Source organism: Mustelus asterias, chromosome 4 (genome assembly GCF_964213995.1).
Source record: "Mustelus asterias chromosome 4, sMusAst1.hap1.1, whole genome shotgun sequence".
Lineage (NCBI taxonomy): Eukaryota > Metazoa > Chordata > Chondrichthyes > Carcharhiniformes > Triakidae > Mustelus > Mustelus asterias.
This window is the reverse complement of record NC_135804.1, coordinates 85,763,757-85,782,536: the sequence shown is the minus strand read 5'-3', so window position 1 is coordinate 85,782,536 and position 18,780 is coordinate 85,763,757. Positions and strand designations below refer to the sequence as shown.

Genomic DNA, 18,780 nt, shown 5'->3' with positions numbered 1-18,780 from the left:
CTAACCATTATTTTGTAAATAGAGTTTGTGTCTTTATATGCCCTGTTTGTGAACAGAACTCCCACTTACCTGACGAAGGAGCAGCGCTCCGAAAGCTAGTGGCTTTTGCTACCAAATAAACCGGTTGGACTTTAACCTGGTGTTGTGAGACTACTTACTTTGAGAGAAAATCCAAAGACCAAAGTTCTTATTGATAATGGTTTGGCATTGATGATGATCAGTGGTTTGTGATTTTAACCCTGGCAAGCTTCATTGTTTATCATGCAACGTTGTTTGATCTATTTGTGCATATTTGATGCAATACATTAGTTAAAAAGCAGGGGCAATGTGAATACATTTGCACAATCTTCAGTGGGGGTATGCAATGAGGACTGATATTCTTAAAAATAAAACTTAATCTAAAATAAATCTTTACCTAAGACAGAATGTTTGAAATGAAACACCGATGGTCAAATTTGAAGGTCAGAGACAACGGCCGGGATTCTCTGGCGTTCACGCCGCACAGCTGCTGCCAGCAAGAACGGAGAATTTGGGGCTCGGCCAAATCTCTGTTCACTGCAGCGGGACCGGAGAATCTCAGCTCCGGGTGAGGTCAGAGAATCCGACCCAATGTGTGAGAATTCATCAGACCAGCGGTAAACATTTTATCAAAAACAATTCAACTGAGCAACGCAGAGTTTACGATGCTTTGAAACTCATTGTACGTTTGTGTGGATGGTTTTTTTCTGTTGACAAGAAGTTTCCAAATTTTGTGTGGAGTCACCTGGAACTATTGGTACATTCCTAGGCCAGGATGTCCCCCCCTGGTGGGCCAATTAAATTGCCGCTTACTTGGCGGAACCGTAATATCCCACTGGGCATGAGGGGCTTACAATCTTGGCCCTGCTTTACATTCCAGGAAGCCAGGTGATGAAGGATAGACCTGGAACCAATCTTGCTATACTTTGAGTTTTTTCTTATTTATAGACGTGAACTCCTAACCTAACAGCCACAGGTTAAGTCTGTGTTAGAGTTAAAGTGAATCCTCCTGTTAATACCCACCCCCTGCATTCAATTGGACACAAGTAATATACAATTAACTCTATTTAAGTAAACAATAGAGTTTTTATGTGCTATCAAACTTCTAAAACAAATTAAATCAAAGGCCTCCATATTCTTCAAGCACTTCATTGCAAAACATCCCCACTTCAGGATCCTAAATAATTTCTCTGTCTATGCATTTAGTTTTGTTTAACAAGTCAGACAGTTGATAATTTACATCCACACATTTAACTTCAGAGACGTCATTACTTTCCAACATGCTCCATGTCAAGTTTTAGCTGAGCCTTTTTCATAGGTTTACTCAGCAACAGCAAAGGTATCTCACTATAGATTGTCAATATTTATAAAATGACTTATTTTAGCTATTTTTGATAGAAATATAACCCCCTTTAGTCATCTCAATATACTATCATCACAAAACCTCCAGCAAATAGTACTTTTATATTCTTCAATCTTGCATTGATCCTCATCAATCAATGAATCAAGATAAAATTTTAGCCAATCTGCTCCACATACTGTTGAAGTGCAAGCATCATCTAGTACTGCACAGTTAAAGGGGCCCACAACTAAACATGTTCATCAAAGACTAAATTTCTTTGTGACCATTAGAATTTGTTTGGATTCAGCATTATTTTCATCTTCCTCGTGTATCATTTAAAGGACCTTGTCTGCCCACTTTGGGCATAATGATACTTTGCTTCATACCTATTAGTTGTTCCTGAGATTTATTTGCCCATTATTCTGGTTCTAATTTTGTTCTGTTGTGATGATCAAATGTACTAAAAGTACTTTCATCCTCTTTCTGTCTGTACTTAACTCTTCTGTTGGATTGTTGCCTTCATCTTGCATCTGGACTATTTCGACCTCTGCCAATCATTGAATCTTCTATTCTTCGTGTCACATTTGTTCCACAAAAGCTGAAGAAAATGACTGTTTCCCCAGGACTTTCTTAATGCAGCACACACCTGATCAAACAGCGTCTCCTTCACTGAGAACTAAACATCAGTTAATACCAGTTGCCTTCCCAAATGAGACAGATTGGCACAATGCAGCAATTTAAATGCTAGTACCAATCCAGATAGCCCTCAATTAAATTTAATCCATCTTTTGTACTATATATATATTAATGTGCATGAAATAACAACTTGACAAAATGGGTGGGATTTTACAGCCTCACTCGTCCTGAAACTGTAAAATCCTGCCGAGGTCAATGAACCTTCCCATTGTCTGCCCCTCACCTGCTACGATTTCTGTGGCAGGCGGGATGGTAAAAATCTATCAGATTCTGACCATGCCTCATAGACATTTAATAGATCTTTTTTCATGTAGATTTTATCTAAGAACCCTAACTAAATATCCAAACCTTCCTTACGAGGCAACTGATGGAGATGCACATCACAAAGTAGTTTACCTTGTTTCCTATTGGTAAAAGCATAACCCATGTTCACACTCATCCACTGGTCATATGATTCAGACTCCAAAACTGAAATCATCAAAGAGTAATCGTACCCTGAAAATTTACACTTGCTTTCTACCATTTTCCACAGTGGCCAATAGGGTTTTAGTTTTATGTCTCAAAGTTATTTGTTTCCAACCTTCACCTTTAGGCAACAATGTTAAATTCCGGAAAGCCATGTAGTTAAGGATAAAACTAGAGCCAATCTTTACACATTTCTAAGCTTTCTCTTCATAGAGATACATAGCAAAAAAAGTACTTCCAAACCATACACCCACTTTGTTCCTATGTATATGAGCACAAGTGAATCCCCAATTGCCCATCACTGCAATCAATTAAGCACAATTAGCATGCAATCAATACCCAGGATTTTATAGAACACATGATATATTCACAAGGATTCACTGGAACCATTGACACACTCCTGAAAGTTCCCTGGAACCATTGACACCCCACTGGAAATTATTCTGGAACTATTGGTAGCTCTTTCGGCACCAATCAAGTAAACGAACTCAAATTAACTTAGGGACAAAGTAAAAGGGGCGGCTCCCCAAAAGGAAGGGGGGAACAGCCCGAACCAAAATCAAAGTCGAAAGGAAACTTAAAACGTCAAACCAAAAGGTGATTATCGGGGTCGATAATACACCCCAGCCCCTGCGGCGCCCAGCGGTCGCGGAAGGCGTCAACCGCGCCCGTGGACACCGCATGCTCCCTCTCCAGAGACACCTGGCCGCGAATGTAGCCGCGGTAGAGGGGCAGACAGTCGGGATGGACGGCTCCGTCGATCGCCCGCTGCCTGGACCTATTGATGGCGCGTCTCGCCAGGCCCAGGAGCAGGTTCACGAGGAGGTCGGCATCCCGACCCGCCCCTCTCCGCACCAGGTGCCCGTAGATCAGGAGCGTGGGACTGAAGTGCAAACAAAACATCTGGAACTATTGGTATCTCTTTCAACACCAACCAAATAAACGAACTCAAATTAACTTGAGGACAAATTAAAAGGGGCAGCTCCCCAAAAGAAAGGGGGAACAACTATTGGTCCACTATCAGGAATTTTCCTAGAACAATTGTACACTCCTGGGAATTTTAGAACTGTTGAAACACTCCCGGGATATTCTGGATAGTTTTGGCATCCTGACTTTAGAAAGGATATAATTGCATTAGAAACATAGAAAAACTACAGCACAAAACAGGCCCTTCGGCCCCACAAGTTGTGCCGAACATATCCCTACCTTTTAGGCCTACCTAATAGAAACATAGAAACATAGAAGCAGTTTAAAGATGGTTCATTGGACTGATTCCTGGCATGAAGACATGCCTTATGAAGAAAGGTTGATTCCATTGGCGTTTAGAAGAATGAGAGGTGATTTTATTGAAAGATATAAGATCCTGTGTGTTCATTTATAGTTTAGTATATACTTGACACATCCATTTAGATCTTGCATGACAATTTGCAAACCAGTTCGTTCTTCCAGATATTATTGAGAAATGCATTTATTGAAAAGTAGTAGAGAAAACAAGAGCTAGTTGCACTCCCTTAAGAAGTGTTGGTAACCCAAGGTCCTGGATGCAAATTAATTGGTTACGTTTGTTGCAGTGAACTGTTATGATCTCAAATGCATTGCCTCAAAGGGTGATGGAAGAAGGTTTAATTGGAAATTTCAGAAGGGAATTGCATAAATATTTGAAGGGGAAATATTTAAGGTCCATGGGGCCATTTGGATAGCTCTTTTAAACAGTCAGTACAGACACAATTGGCCAAATGGCCTCCGTGTGTGCTGTATCATTCTGTGATTCTATGATTCTATTTTCTCTCTTTCTAGAACTTTGAAGCGTTTTTTGATGCCAGAGAGAATAATGCCGTGTATGCATTTCTAGGCCTGACACCTCCACCTGGATCAAAGGTCAGATTTAGAATAAGCTGAGACTATCCATTAACTCTGATTGAAATGAATAAACCAGATTTTAAAAAATTGATTTGAAGGATTGTCCGTGGGTCCCAATTGAACGGTGTAGAAATCATCTTCAGCCATGTTTTCATACAAGCACTCTAATATTTCCCATATCAAATTTTGCTTCTCCTTTTATTTTAGCAGAAATATTAATCCATGATCACAGAGAGGAATTTAATATGAATAGATATAAACACACACCAACATCACTCACAATATTTCTAGTCATGTGTTTTGAAATTGGCCTCTTTTATATATCTCTGAGAAAGATTTTCTGTTCCTTGATGTTCATAAGACCATAAGACCATAAGACATAGGAGCGGAAGGCCATTCGGCCCATCGAGTCCACTCCACCATTCAATCATGGTTGATTTCAACTCCATTTACCCGCTCTCTCCCCATAGCCCTTAATTCCTCGAGAAATCAAGAATTTATCAATTTCTGTCTTGAAGACGCTGAATGTCTCGGCCTCCACAGCCCTCTGTGGCAATGAATTCCACAGACCTACCACTCTCTGGCTGAAGAAATTTCTCCTCATCTCTGTTCTAAAGTGACTCCCTTTTATTCTAAGGCTGTGCCCCCGCGTCCTAGTCTCCCCTGCTAATGGAAACAACTTCCCTACGTCCATCCTATCTAAGCCATTCATTATCTTGTAAGTTTCTATTAGATCTCCCCTCAACCTCCTAAACTCCAATGAATATAATCCCACGATCCTCAGACGTTCATCGTATGTCAGGCCTACCATTCCTGGGATCATCCGTGTGAATCTCCGCTGGACCCGCTCCAGTGCCAGTATGTCCTTCCTGAGGTGTGGGGCCCAAAATTGCTCACAGTACTCCAAATGGGGCCTAACCAGTGCTTTATAAAGCCTCAGAAGTACATCCCTGCTTTTGTATTCCAAGCCTCTTGAGATAAATGACAACATTACATTTGCTTTCTTAATTACGGACTCAACCTGCAATTCAGTAGGATTACCGTCACTGAACATGTCACCATCAACGTTCTGGGGGTTACCATGAGCCAGAGATTTAACTGGAACCGCCGCATAAACCCTGTGGCTACAAGAGCAGGTTAAAGGCTTGGAATTCTGCAGTGAATTACTCCCCTCCTGATTCCCCAAAGCCTGTCCACTATCTACAAGGCAGAAGTCAGGAGTGTGACGGAATACTCTCCACTTGTCTGAAGCTCCAACAACACTTGAGGTTTGGCATCATCCAGGACAAAGAAGCCCGCTTGATCATCACCCCACCTCAAACATTCACTACGTCCACTACAGGTACACAGTGGCAGCAGTGTGTGCCATTTACAAGATGCACTGCAGCAACTCACCAAGGCTTCTTCAACAACACTTTCCAAACCTGTGACCTCTACCATCTAGTAGGACCAAGGGCAGCAGAGACATGGGAACACTACCACCTGCAAGTTCCCCTCTAAGTCACACACCATCCTGACTTCAGGCTTTATCACCGTTCCTTCACTGTCGCTGGGTAAAATTCCTAGAACTGCCTTGCTTAGTGTACTGTGGGTGTAGCTAACCACATGGTCTATAGCGGTTCAAGAAGGCGACTCACCACCTTCTCAAGGGCAGTTAGGAGTGGGCAGCAAAAACTGGCCCAGCCAGCGACACCCGCACCACAAGAACATGTTTTTTAAAAACCCTATATGTTCTTCCAGATGTAAGAGTTTCCGAGCTTGTACACAGCCGTGTAGTATGTACATACATTGAAGCTAAGGGGGGCTTTGTCCCTTTAGAGTGTTGATAGGTGTTTATGGACTTTACAAATCAAATGACTGTGGGGAAAATTTTCCCGTTCTGCCCGCCATGGGAATTGGAGCGGGTGAGAGGCGGACCATGGAAAGGCCCATTGAGCTCAGGTGGGATTTTCCAGTTTCAGGGTGAGCGTGGCTAGAAAATCCTGCCCTGTGACTAAGCTAAATGGTGGACATTGAAATGGCATCGTGGAAAATCAGTGCGTGCCGCACTTTCCCAAATTTCCCTATTCTGCTGTTTGACTCATGCCGTTAATTTGTTTTAGATGGTTCAGGTTTTCCACAGTGGAGGGGACTTTTCCATAATCACATTGAGCATTGTTATATTAATGCGAAAAGTGCAATGTTTATTCTGCAGTGTTGTATAAATTTGCTTATCCTCTAATTCATGATACAAATACATGGGTCACAACTCCTGCTCTCCTCTTACTGTTGTGTTTGATGTGTGACTATTTTCACCCCCATTTATTATGTGCTGTTAAAGAGGGTGTCTATTTTGCCTCTGTAATAGCTAACATTACAGACATTTATGTACATTTGATGTGGTGGTCTTTCATGCATCATAGAATCTTATAGGACAGAAGGAGGCCATTCAGCCCATTGTGTCTGTGTAGATTCTTTGGTTCAGCTATCCAATTGGTCCCACCCCCTTTCTCCATATTTCAACCACTGACCCAATTACCTTTCAGGCAGCGCATTCCAGACCATAATAACATGATAATAATAATAACAGTATAATAACAATTATGTGTTGGCAGGGAATAGGGTCGGATGGTGCTGTGATTCCTAATGCAGTTGAGCAGCTGCCAGTGGTGACAGTTTGAGCCTGTGTATGATAGAATTGTCACACCACTGAAGTACTGCATGGCCACTGACCCCTATTGGGATTGTTCCTGGATTTTCATCACCCAGATGGCAGCGGGAGCCAGGAAAATTCCCAGCTTCACATACCCGCCTGGGAGAATGTGCACGCAAAGTCAGGATTTTCAATGTCTGGTGGTGGTGGGTTGTTGGTAGTGGGTGATGGCTGCAGACTGCAACACAAACCCAGGTAAGAATTTGGAGACAGCCACAAGGGGCAGTCTGGTACTGTGGGACTTCATCCTAGTTGTAATGAAAAAGGTTAGGCCCCTATCCCTCACCCCCTCATGCTCCACACACCCCCTATGCCCTAACCATGCCACCTCTTGCCCCCTACGACTGGCTACAGCTCTCCACCCTACCACCATGACCATTCATGCCCCCTTGCCAAGCTATGGCACTTTTATGTCCATTGACCCATTGTACACCGTATAGGATCACCAAACTCTATAGTAACAATCAGATGTATATAAAAAGGCTCCCAGATGAAGATACATAATGAGGCTTGGCTGAGAGCCCAGGCATCGATTACTCTTGTTGAAACACCTACACACAAGAGAAAACATTGCTTGACTGATGTTGCTGGGTTTCTGATCTCTGCTGTCAAAAGCACAAGGTTTCTTTATACACAGTTAAGGGCTTTCATGTGCTTACAGTTTATGTTATTGATATTTTAAAGGGTCTGGATAATTGACACTTCTATTGCTTTGTAAGGATTTTTTGAACAAATTGGAAAGTAATGAATGAATAACTTTTAAGTTTTTATGGATGGAGAGACATAGCTTGGCATGGAGGGTGCATGAGGGGCCATAGAGGTTAGATGCAAAGCCTGGAATCGGGGACATCAGGAGGACCTTTTGACTTTACGTTTCAAATGTTCCCTTATGCAGACTATGATTCACAAAATGATTCTGGGTGCTGTCTGTGATCCATGACTCTTGGTAAAGCCGGCCTCATTCCATGAAAATTGCAGATTCCCACATTGGAGCCAGCCAGGTGGGGAATGTTGGGTGCAGACTCATAATCTGAAGCAGCCCACCCCTTTGAAAGACACTCCCAAAAAATCAGAAAGCCAGGAAAGCAATCCAGAATCTTGGAATCGGGACCCACCCGCTATTTTTAAAGGACTTCTGATTGATCCTAACTTAGTGAAAATCCAAGCCTAAGTGTGTCTTTCAAGAGGCAAGAGCAGAGGTCAAAGTTGAAAAGGTGAGGTGGAAGGGAGGAAATTTTTTAAACCAAAAATAAAGTTTACTTTACTGTAAAGTCCGGACTGTAAATTAAACCCACAAAATTGCCACAAGGCACACTGCTCGCAAAATGCAAATATTGGTCAGATAAGCGAGTCTTAAAAGAATCTCAGCTTTATATGTCATTGAAACTTGTACGAAGATGAGGCTTAAGCACTGGATGTGGTTTCTCACAACACTCAGCAGCAATTGGGACAATAGCTTACATAAGTTCATAAGATATAGGAACAGAATTAGGCCATTTGGCCCATTGAATCCACTCCGCCATTCGATCATGGCTGATATGCTCCTCATTACCATTTTCCTGCCTTCTCCCCATAACCTTTCAACTCATTGCCAATTATAAATCCGTCTAACTCCTCAAATTTGCTCACTGTCCCAGCATCCACCGCACTCTGGGGTGGCGAATTCCGCAGATTCACAACCCTTTGGGAGAAGTAGTTGCTGCCCCTTATCCTAAGACTATGACCTCTCGCCCTAGAATGCCCCACAAGAGGAAGCATCCGCTCCACGTCTACTTTATCCATACCTTTTATCATCTTGTATATCTCAATTTGATCTCCCACTCATTCTTCTAAATTCCAGAGAATGTAGGCCTAAACTGTTCAATCTCTCTTCATATGACATTTATATTTACATTTATATAACATCTTGAGGCACTTCAAATGTCCCAAAGCACTTCCCAGGAGCTTGGTCGTTGAACAATAGATGCACGGTCAAACATCTGGTCAGTGATTTACCGTAGTCTGTAGTCTATAAGTCGCCATAACATATAAGTGACCCGATTTATTTTCCGTACCAAAATGCATTCTCGGCATATGTGTCCAATTTTCAACGAATGGTTGCACGTTTAGAGCTATATTCGCTTCAGGAATTAGCCTTAATTTTTCAGCTCAGAGCTATGTGTTTGGGGTAATAAGTATCGCCTTATAAATCAGCACATGGGATCAAGTAGATATTGACAAGGAGATGCGCAAAAGTTTAAGATATGCCCATGTAGAGAAGACTGCACGTGGTGACCGATGAACTGAAATGGGTCCTCCTGTAAATAGAGTGAAGTACGAAGCTGGTTTCAGCTAAAAGTCATAATATTTGTTAACATGTCAAATAACGACTGCAGTGAGGGAATTTGGTGTTAGTGAAAAGTTGGTGCGAGAATGGAAGAATGATTTGGTCTTCAATGAAGACACTCGAGGTCAAATTTACCTTCAGAACAAGGAGCAGCCATTGGCCAGATCTTGGGAAGTGTGCATCAGAATGGGTCCTCAAATCGTCAGAATGGTTACATTGTCACCAGAAATGCAATGTGTACATGTGCACTGAACAGACCAAAGCAAAGCCTGAGCCCAGCAAAGATTTCACAGCGACAGCTCGTTGCTTTATGCAGCAAGATCTGGATCATATCTAGGCTTGGGCTGACATTTGGCAAATAACATTCGCGCCACACAAATGCCAAGCAATGACCATCTCCAACAAGAGTGAATCTAACCATCTCCACTTGACATTCAACGGAGTTACCATCACTGAATCCCCCACTGTCAACATCCTTGGGGTTACCATTGACCAGAAATTCAACTGGATTCACCACAAAAACACAGTGGCTGCAAGAGCAGGTCAAAGGCTGGGAATTCTGTGGTGAGTAACTCACCTCTTGACACCCCAAAGCCTGTCCACCATCTACAGGGCACAAGTCAGGAGTGTGATGGAATACTCCCCACTTGCCTGGATGCATGCAGCTCCCATATTCTAGAAGCTTGACACCATCCAGGACAAAGCAGCCCGCTTGATTGGCAGCACATCTACAAACATTCACTCTCACCACCACTGACAAACAGTGACAGCAGTGTACACCATCTACAAGATGCACCACAGGGCTCCTTTGACAGCATCTTCCAAACCCACAATCAGTACCATCTAGAAGGACAAGGGCAGCAGACACATGGGAACACCATCATCTGCAAGTTCTCCTCAAAGCCATTCACTATCCTGACTTGGAAATATATTGCCATTCCTTCACTGTTGCTGGGTCAAAATCCTGGAACTCCCTCCCTAACAGCAATGTTAGTGTACCCAAACCATAGGGACTGCAGCAGTTGAAGAAGGCAGCGCACCACCACATTCTCAAACGTAATTAGGGATTGACAGTAAATGCTGGCCTAGCCAGCGACACTCACATCCTGTAAATGATTTTAAAAAAACATTGTTGAAAGATCCATGAATTTCTAAATGCCCAGCGACTGAACTGTGGAGAGGGAAAGTTTTTGAAAACAGTTCTGGTGAAAACCACAGACTATGAGAAAATGAAATTCACAGTAGCACTCTTCTGTACGACCAACTGAACACAATTAAAGCCCATGGTAATTTTCAAACATAAAGCCACGCCAAAAACCAAGTTCTCTGCAAGGGTTTTCAGGCATTTCCATGCCAGCAAGACGAGGATGGAGTGAAGATTTAGATCAATAATGTGAGGAATAGGCATTCTGGTGGCCCACGTTAAGATCACAGTTTAGTAGAGTGGGAATTGTTCAGATTCCATATAACTGGTGAGATTAAGAGGTGTCAGCAAAGGGAACAAAACCCAAATTGCATTAATACCAGACGGTCTAACATGTATAGTTCGGCCTTTGGCTATGTGCATTGACAAACCATTTGAGGATCATATTCACACTCGATGAAACAGGTCGATGGTTGATGGAGAAGAAAAGATTCGCAAAGAGTGGCAAATATGTTTGTATGTTGTGTGGTTTCCTCATCAAATTGTGGGATGCTATTAGTGTACAATATGTCATCAGATTATTCAAAAACTGAAATATCCAATTCACTGGTTAGAGAGGAAGATGATGTGTTGTGGATGGATAGTTCTGAAACAGAAAGTGCCAAATCTGACCCAAAGTGGGATCTTCGAGATGATGCCATAACCAAAGTGATTTCAGATCAGTTTGATGAAATCTACGTCAGATGTGGATGATAATGAATTTGACAGTTCATTAGGGTTGAAACTATCCTTACAGACTGATTTCATTAAATAAAATGTGACACGTTGATTTAATTTGAATTACAGTGTTATGCCTTTTCACAGTGCAAAATGATGACTTCAACAAGAGCAGTTGACAGTTCTTACTCGGTGTAGAAATTGCTTTTGAGGGATTTTGCAAAGGTTGACTTGTACACCGTGATCTACAGTAGGTTTTGAGAGCATTGAAAAAGAAGAGGGAGAGATAAGGAGGCAGAGTGGTTAAGGGAAAGCATTCCAGAGCTTAGGCCCTTGACAGTTAAAAGCACGGGGCACCAACGTTGGAGCGAAGAGTATCAGAAATGTACAGGCGGCCATAATGGGACGAAAACAGAGATCTTGGAAAGTTGTAGTTTTGGGGGAATTTGGAGATAGGGAGCAGAGAGACTAAGATTTATAAAGTGACGTAAATCAGTGATGTAATCCTGGTGTGCCGGTGAAAGCACCCAGAAACAGGTTAGCAGGTTTGTTAATTGGGATTTCGAACTGCCAAATGAGTAAAGCTGGCCTTCATTTGAGAAATTTTGGTCACCACGCTGCCACACAATAAAATTCAATCCTGTGGTTAGTTCTCAAGCGGAGAATTGAAATATATGAAGAACATGAGGCCACATTGGGGTATTTCCATTGAAGCAGATTATTAGTCAGCTAGAATTTCTGTCTGTTGCCAAATGTAAAAGCTCTCCACATCCTTCAAGCTGAGAAACGGTTTTATATTTTAACAAACAGAATGTTAGTTTGTTATTGAGGCTATATTGATAAGATCAGAGATGATCCTGTGAAATTTACCATTTACACAGGATAAATCTCAGTCCTGATAATGAGGTAATGAATACTCCCTGTTACCATATTATTCAGATTTTATTCAGGTATTTTTAAGTTTATTTATTAGTGTCACAAGTAGGCTTACATTAACACCGCAATGAAATTACTGTGAAAATCCCATGGTCGCCACATTCTGGTGCCTGTTCGGGTACACTGAAGGAGAATTTAGCTTGGCCTGTGCACCTAACCAGCATGTCGTTCGGACTGTGAGAGGAAACCGGAGCACTCGGAGGAAACCCATGCAGACACGGGGAGAACATGCAAACTCCACACAGACAGTAACCTAAGCTGGGAATCGAACCGGGGTCCCTGGCGCTGTGAGTCAGCAGTGCTAACCACTGTGCCACCCTATGGTTATAGTTCGATGTCAGGGTTAACATCCATCCAATGGTTTCAGACATGGTGTGAATGGTTGTGATGCCAGCAGGAATGGATCTCTCCAGGCAAGGGTTCAATATAGGGGTCTGATGTGGATGGCCATAGTCACAACTGAGCTGTTCCTCATGTTCCACTTGTGTTCCTGCTACTCGTGCTGTGTAGAAATAATACCATATCAAATCGTGGTTAAAAGGCCAGTGCATTTTTTGGGTGTTTCATCGATGAGGGCTTGGGGGCATCCTTCCTTGCAGGATGACATATACTGTAATCTAACTATTTTTACACCTGCGTTGTAGTTTTTCAAACTTTATCCAATATAATTCTGTGATGTTACATCAGCCACTGAGTGTTGTTGGATTTAATCTGCTGTAACCCAATACCTCATAGCAGGTTTTGAGGTGCAGTGGGTAGTGTCCCAGCTTCTGAACCAGAAGCTCTGGGTTCGAGTCCCACTCCAGGATTTGATGGCCAAGGAAGGTGCATTCATAACCTGGTCAGACAGGTTGCGTATCAACCTGTAAATCCTTCCAAACATACCAATGGCTAGCAGTAAGAGTGAGAGAGACTCCTAGCCAGCCACGATTTGATGCGCAGTGGCACCCCTCAGGCTATAAACCTCTGGCGACAGACTGCTTTTCTTTAAATTAATTTTTAAATCAGGTACTGCAGATCCCTTGCGCCCGATGGAAATTTGATAAGGTGACGCCCTTTAAAGGAAATTGATGCCGATTCTAGGAGACTCCCGGCTATTTACTGGGGGCTGCGGCAGGTTGGCAACCCTTAATAAAACAGGAAAGCTGTCACCTCCAACCTGATGCGTGTGTTACCCCATCTCCCTCACTCTGCCTTCTCAATCATATGGACATCAACCCCCCATAGCCACCCCTCTCTGTCTATGCACTTCCTCACATTCCTAACTGTCCACCATGACATTCCATCTTGTCTGTATGTAATCTCATGTCTCTCCCTCGTGGTCACCCTCAAAGTGCTCTTTATCCAATCCATTCAATATATGCCTTTACTCTCACTCGTAACTCTCTTGTTTCCCTCCTCGCGGGAGGAGTGGAGAACAGAACACGAGGGAGAGGCAGAGAATGAACGTGGCTCTCCATTCATCTTGCAGTAGAGAATGAGTTGCTGGACATCAATGGAGTCCTGCCATGTGTGACCGTCACAGATGGAGAGAAACTTTCTCACTTCCTGCTGACATAATTTAATAAAAGATCATCACTTGGCATATAGCACTCACTCATGTTGATTTGATGCCAATGGTGGGTTAGTTAGTGGGTGGACTACCACACCACCAGCCCCCACCTCACGATGCAGAGATCCCCCCTTCACTCTCCCTGTCTGGCTGTGCCCCCATTTGGCTCCACCCTTCATGAGGCCCCATCCCCTTGGCACTGCCCGTTGCCCAGAGGGCAGTGTCAGGGTGCCTGCTGGACAGTGACAGGCTGCCAGGCTGGCACTGCCAGGGTCCCAGGCTGGCACTGCCCAGGAGGCACTGCCCCCTCTCCCTCCCCGCCCCTGACCACCTGGAGGGCCTCAATGGCCTCCAGTCCCACCGGCGAGCCATCATGTCTGGTCCCCATTGGTGGGGACCATCTGTGATTCTCACTGGTGAGGACCTCCACATGTGAGGTCGGAGAGCTAAGTGAGCCCGGAATATTGCATCCCAGGTTCACTAATAATATTAAAATGAACTAATACATATTTAAATCAATCTCGCACTCTTCTCGGGCGCGAGGCTGATTACATCAATAAAAATGGCCTGGGAGGATTGCGACTAGCCTGACGTTTTTAGCCTCCCGCTAAAATTTCCCACCCTGCTCGGTTACTCGGCCAATGCAGCCGGATGGAAAGATGGCACCCAGTGTGTTCTTCTGAACCATGTTCTTCCCTGTCCCCTTCTCAGAATTTCCTGAATGTCCTCTCAAAATCAACTTATCTGCTGGTACAAGTTTAATCAGTGAAGGTTTAGCAGATCATTCGTACTCTAAGGTATTTATGAAGCAAAATCTGGCCCTATTTCTTGCACTTTGAGTTCACAAAATTGTTCAAGGGATTTTTATGCTTTATTGCTGATCACCTGTTCAGTGACCCCTATTGGATTAGGAGTGGCCATTTGCTTATTTTAGCTAAACCTGTTGAGATAACAACAGCTACTTGTGCGGGGCTGTTGTTATATTGAGTAATGGGGACAGGTCTCCCCTCCCCCCCCCCCCCCCCCCCCCCTCCATCACCCCCAATGGTCAGAAAAAATCATACTGTTCACATAGAACCAATTCCTGTCTGCCATTTGGGTGCATTGGTTGAGCAAGAGCAAATCAAAAATGATCAGAAGTTTGACAGCTGAATGCGATGCTTGGAGACCTTGGACTAATTTTAGTGTGATGGAAAGGGGCCTCTCGGCTATGCAGCTTGTGTTGAAGTATCTGCAGTACTAAAGCAAAGTCACCTGTCTGCTCCAGCAAATCTACTTGACTTCACTAAAGGAAGAGACAAGTTTATTTTTATGTAACGGCAAACATCACTGTGTCAGTGATAATTATTATATGGGCGGCACGGTGGCACAGTGGTTAGCACTGCTGCCTCACAGCGCCAGGGACCTGGGTTCAATTTCTGGCTTGGGTCACTGTGCAGAGTTTGCACGTTCTCCCCGTGTCTGCGTGGGTTTCCCCGGGTGCCCCGGTTTCCTCCCACAGTCTGAAAGACGTGCTGGTTAGGTGCATTGACCCGAACAAGCGCCGGAATGTGGCAACTAGGGGAATTTCACAGTGACTTCATTGCAGTGTTAATGTAAGCCTTACTTGTGACTAATAAATAAACTTTACTTTATAACTGTGCTCTCGTTCAGACACCAAATCCATTTCCAATTGCATCTGGAAAAGGTTTTATTTATTTGTTTACAGGATGTGGGCATTTATTGCCCATCCTTAACTGGCCTTGAGAAGGTGCTGGTGAGCCACCTTCTTGATCTGCTGCATTTTGTATGGTGCCAGTTCCAGGATTTTGACCCAGTGATAGTGGAAGGAGGGGCAATATTTTTCCCACAATAATAATAACTTCGGTGTCCCACCGAGCGACAACCACCATCAGATTACTGCACCAACCAGACTTCTCCTGTACCCTGACATATGGCTTCCCTTTGTTGGCCCGGTCTTCCAAGCCCAACTTCTCCAGAAATGCGGAAACTACAATTCATTGCAGCAGAGTAGCAACAGTGGGGTAAGACTGAACACTTCCCCCTTTTACAGCACGAGTTACCATATGGTAAGTTTGACGGTCCAGTGTGATTATTAATGAATAGTTGGTAGGGTGGGTAGGTGAGTGAGATAAGCAGGTCGTATGGCAGTGGGTAAGGTGTCAAGTGAACACTTCAAGGGGGGTCGGGAAGGGTAGTCAGCTTGGGGCCTAGTTAGGTTGGATCAATGGGTAGTTGGGTGGTGGGGGACAATCAAGTCTCTTTGGCAGGTAGTCTCAGGGGAGTCAGGGTGGTCAGATTGGGAGGGGTAATCAGGTGGTCGGGATGGGTCATGGATTGGTCAGGTGGTATAACTCAGAATCAGAGACATTTGTGGAGGGTCCCACGAGAATCAACCATCAGAAGTTCAAACTTCTCGGGCAATTTCCACAGAGGTCAGTGTATCAGAACTTCCACAGGGTCTCGGCAACCATCTTGAGTCTGCAATGATCTGGGGAATGGAAGGTCTGGGCCAATATTCCCAAGATTTAGCCAAAGTTATCAGAATATGTAAATAGAGATCTAGACATGCCAAACCATTTCTAATTCAATGACAAAGTCAGTTATGTCTCAGTAACAGCACTCTTACCTTAGCCTCAGTGTGGACTACTTACTGTACTCATTCTATCACTGGCTTTCATCAGAGTTAAAAGCAAGACTGAGGATGCTGGAATCTGAAACAAAAACCGAAAATGCTGGAAAATCCCAGCAGGTCTGACAGCATCTGTGGAGAGAGAGGATAGAGGCAATGTTTCGAGTCTGGATGACTCTTTGTCCTCTGACAAAGAATTCCAGCCCATGAGATTTGTTAAAAACGATTTTGAGAGGTTTCATCTATTGTCCCAGAGTCTGTGCCAAAAAACAAAAAGCTCAATCAAGATTAGTGTAGCAAAATAGTTATCTCAGAATGCAACATTTTATTGGGGAAAGCTAGGCTTTCAGTGTTTAAAATACTAATCAGCGTAATCTATTAAGAATACAAGTGTTTGTATATAATCATAATATATAATGAACACATAGCCTGTTTGCAGTCACTGCACGTGGAGACACATTTGTCTACTATTTCTTTTCCATCATTCTCAAAAGAATGAATGGGTATAGTGGAAAGAAGCTGATTAAATCTAAAAATGTGAAGGCCTTTAAATGTAGTGCAGCTATAGCACCCCAAAAGGATTAAATATTTAATATCAGCAGTGCAGCACGTCAGTGCACTGCCACGGAAACAATACACTGCGGAATAATGGGCATGTCTTCTCTCTCCCAATGATTTCAACCAGCAGCATCCAGAAATAGTGCCACTCACAGGTGTAGTTGTATTTAAATGACATTACTTCTAGAATTGTCCATGTCATGGAGTGAGTCACAGCATTCCTTTTATGGGACAGACTCGCACCATAATAAAGGGACAAAATAATCAACTTCAACGTTTACAAAACAGACTAAGTACTCTGCATGACTCACTCATGGTAGAATAAAACTATATTTTGCATTGGTTAGGTTGATTGGCCATGCTAAAATTGCCCCTTAGTGTCCTGAGATGCGTAGGTTAGAGGGATTAGTGGGTAAAATGTGTGGGGGTATGGGGGTAGGACCTGGGTGGGATTGTGGTCGGTGCAGACTCGATGGGCTGAATGGCCTCTTTCTGTACTGTAGGGTTTCTATGATTGGTTAATAAGACAGTTGGTATCTTTTATATAGAGTAAACTTGAATGTGTGTGTGCATGTATGTGTGTGAGTGTGTATGTGTAAGTCAGTATGATTGTGTAAGTGTGAGTGTATATATGTGTGTATGGATTATGAGTGTGTTTGCGTGCGAGTGCTTGTGTATGAATGTGTCCGCACGCATGTGTATGTGTGTGTATGTGCTTGTGTGTGGATGTGTGTGTTTATATGGATGCGTGTGGATATGTGCTTGTGTGTGGATGTGTGTGTTTATATGGATGTGTGTGGATATGTGCTTGTGTGTGGATGTGTGTGTTTATATGGATGTGTGTGGATATGTGCTTGTGTGTGGATGTGTGTGTTTATATGGATGTGTGTGGATATGTGCTTGTGTGTGGATGTGTGTGTTTATATGGATGTGTGTGGATATGTGCTTGTGTGTGGATGTGTGTGTTTATATGGATGTGTGTGGATATGTGGATGTGTGTGGATATGTGCTTGTGTGTGGATGTGTGTGTGTGCATGAGCATATTGATGTTTGCGCCAGATTTCAATAGAAATCATCTGACTTTTGAAGTAAAAGGGAGAAAGCCAGCTCTTTCTTGTGGGGTGTTTTTTTTCTGATTTTGATCATGTGGGTTCCCAGCGATCGGAGTTGTGAATTTACTAATTTAATGGGCAGACCCAATCCTTTATCCGGCAACTTCAACACATTCCCTGCAGCCCCCACCCCGCCAAAGAATGGCCCTTAGGCTGAACTTAATCAAACCATAGCCTTAAAGTGATGGAACAAGTTGAACTCAGTTGCGCTTTGGCAGGTAATTGTGTGGCCTAGCTTCCAGTGAGCTGTGACCAACTATGAAGGTTGAAATACAATCAAACCGATTTGGAAACTGTTGCAGAACAGGGGAAGCCTTATCTTTTCTAAAACCCAGGCGGAACCAGTTTGCCATTTTCCCAACTGCATTCTAATTTCTACTTTGACAGTTGAGTTGAGTGTTTCACTGCAGTTCTAAACAGCCGCCATGGCTACCTGCAGAAGGAAGTGGTGATTGTTGGTTAATTGATTAGTGAGGGGGTACAGTTGCAGTGAATGCACCATGGGACAGGAAGAGCCCAGAGATACAGGAACACTTATACATCCATTCTAATGGAGGAAAATAACACAGCCATTGTATATTCAGTAAGGATTGTCATGAGTAATTATGCTGCATGTGGATCAGGAAGAATTAAACTGTAACTCAATGGATGGTATGTGGCTCAGGATCCTTTCAATCAAAGCCAGGTACCATATTTCCATCTGTTTAAATTTTACACACTGGTTTGTTCT

The 18,780-nt window shown here is 43.3% G+C and overlaps 1 protein-coding gene across 3 annotated transcripts in view; it reads left to right on the top strand.

The window, feature by feature from the left end:
- LOC144492825 (adapter SH3BGRL-like) overlaps positions 1-18,780 on the top strand; it is a 119,924-nt gene that overhangs the window by 97,564 nt on the left and 3,580 nt on the right. For all 3 annotated transcript variants that reach the window (XM_078211321.1, XM_078211319.1, XM_078211320.1), the window contains one exon: positions 4,319-4,399. In XM_078211321.1, the coding sequence (XP_078067447.1) occupies positions 4,319-4,399 (81 nt within the window). The remainder of the gene's footprint in view (positions 1-4,318; positions 4,400-18,780) is intronic.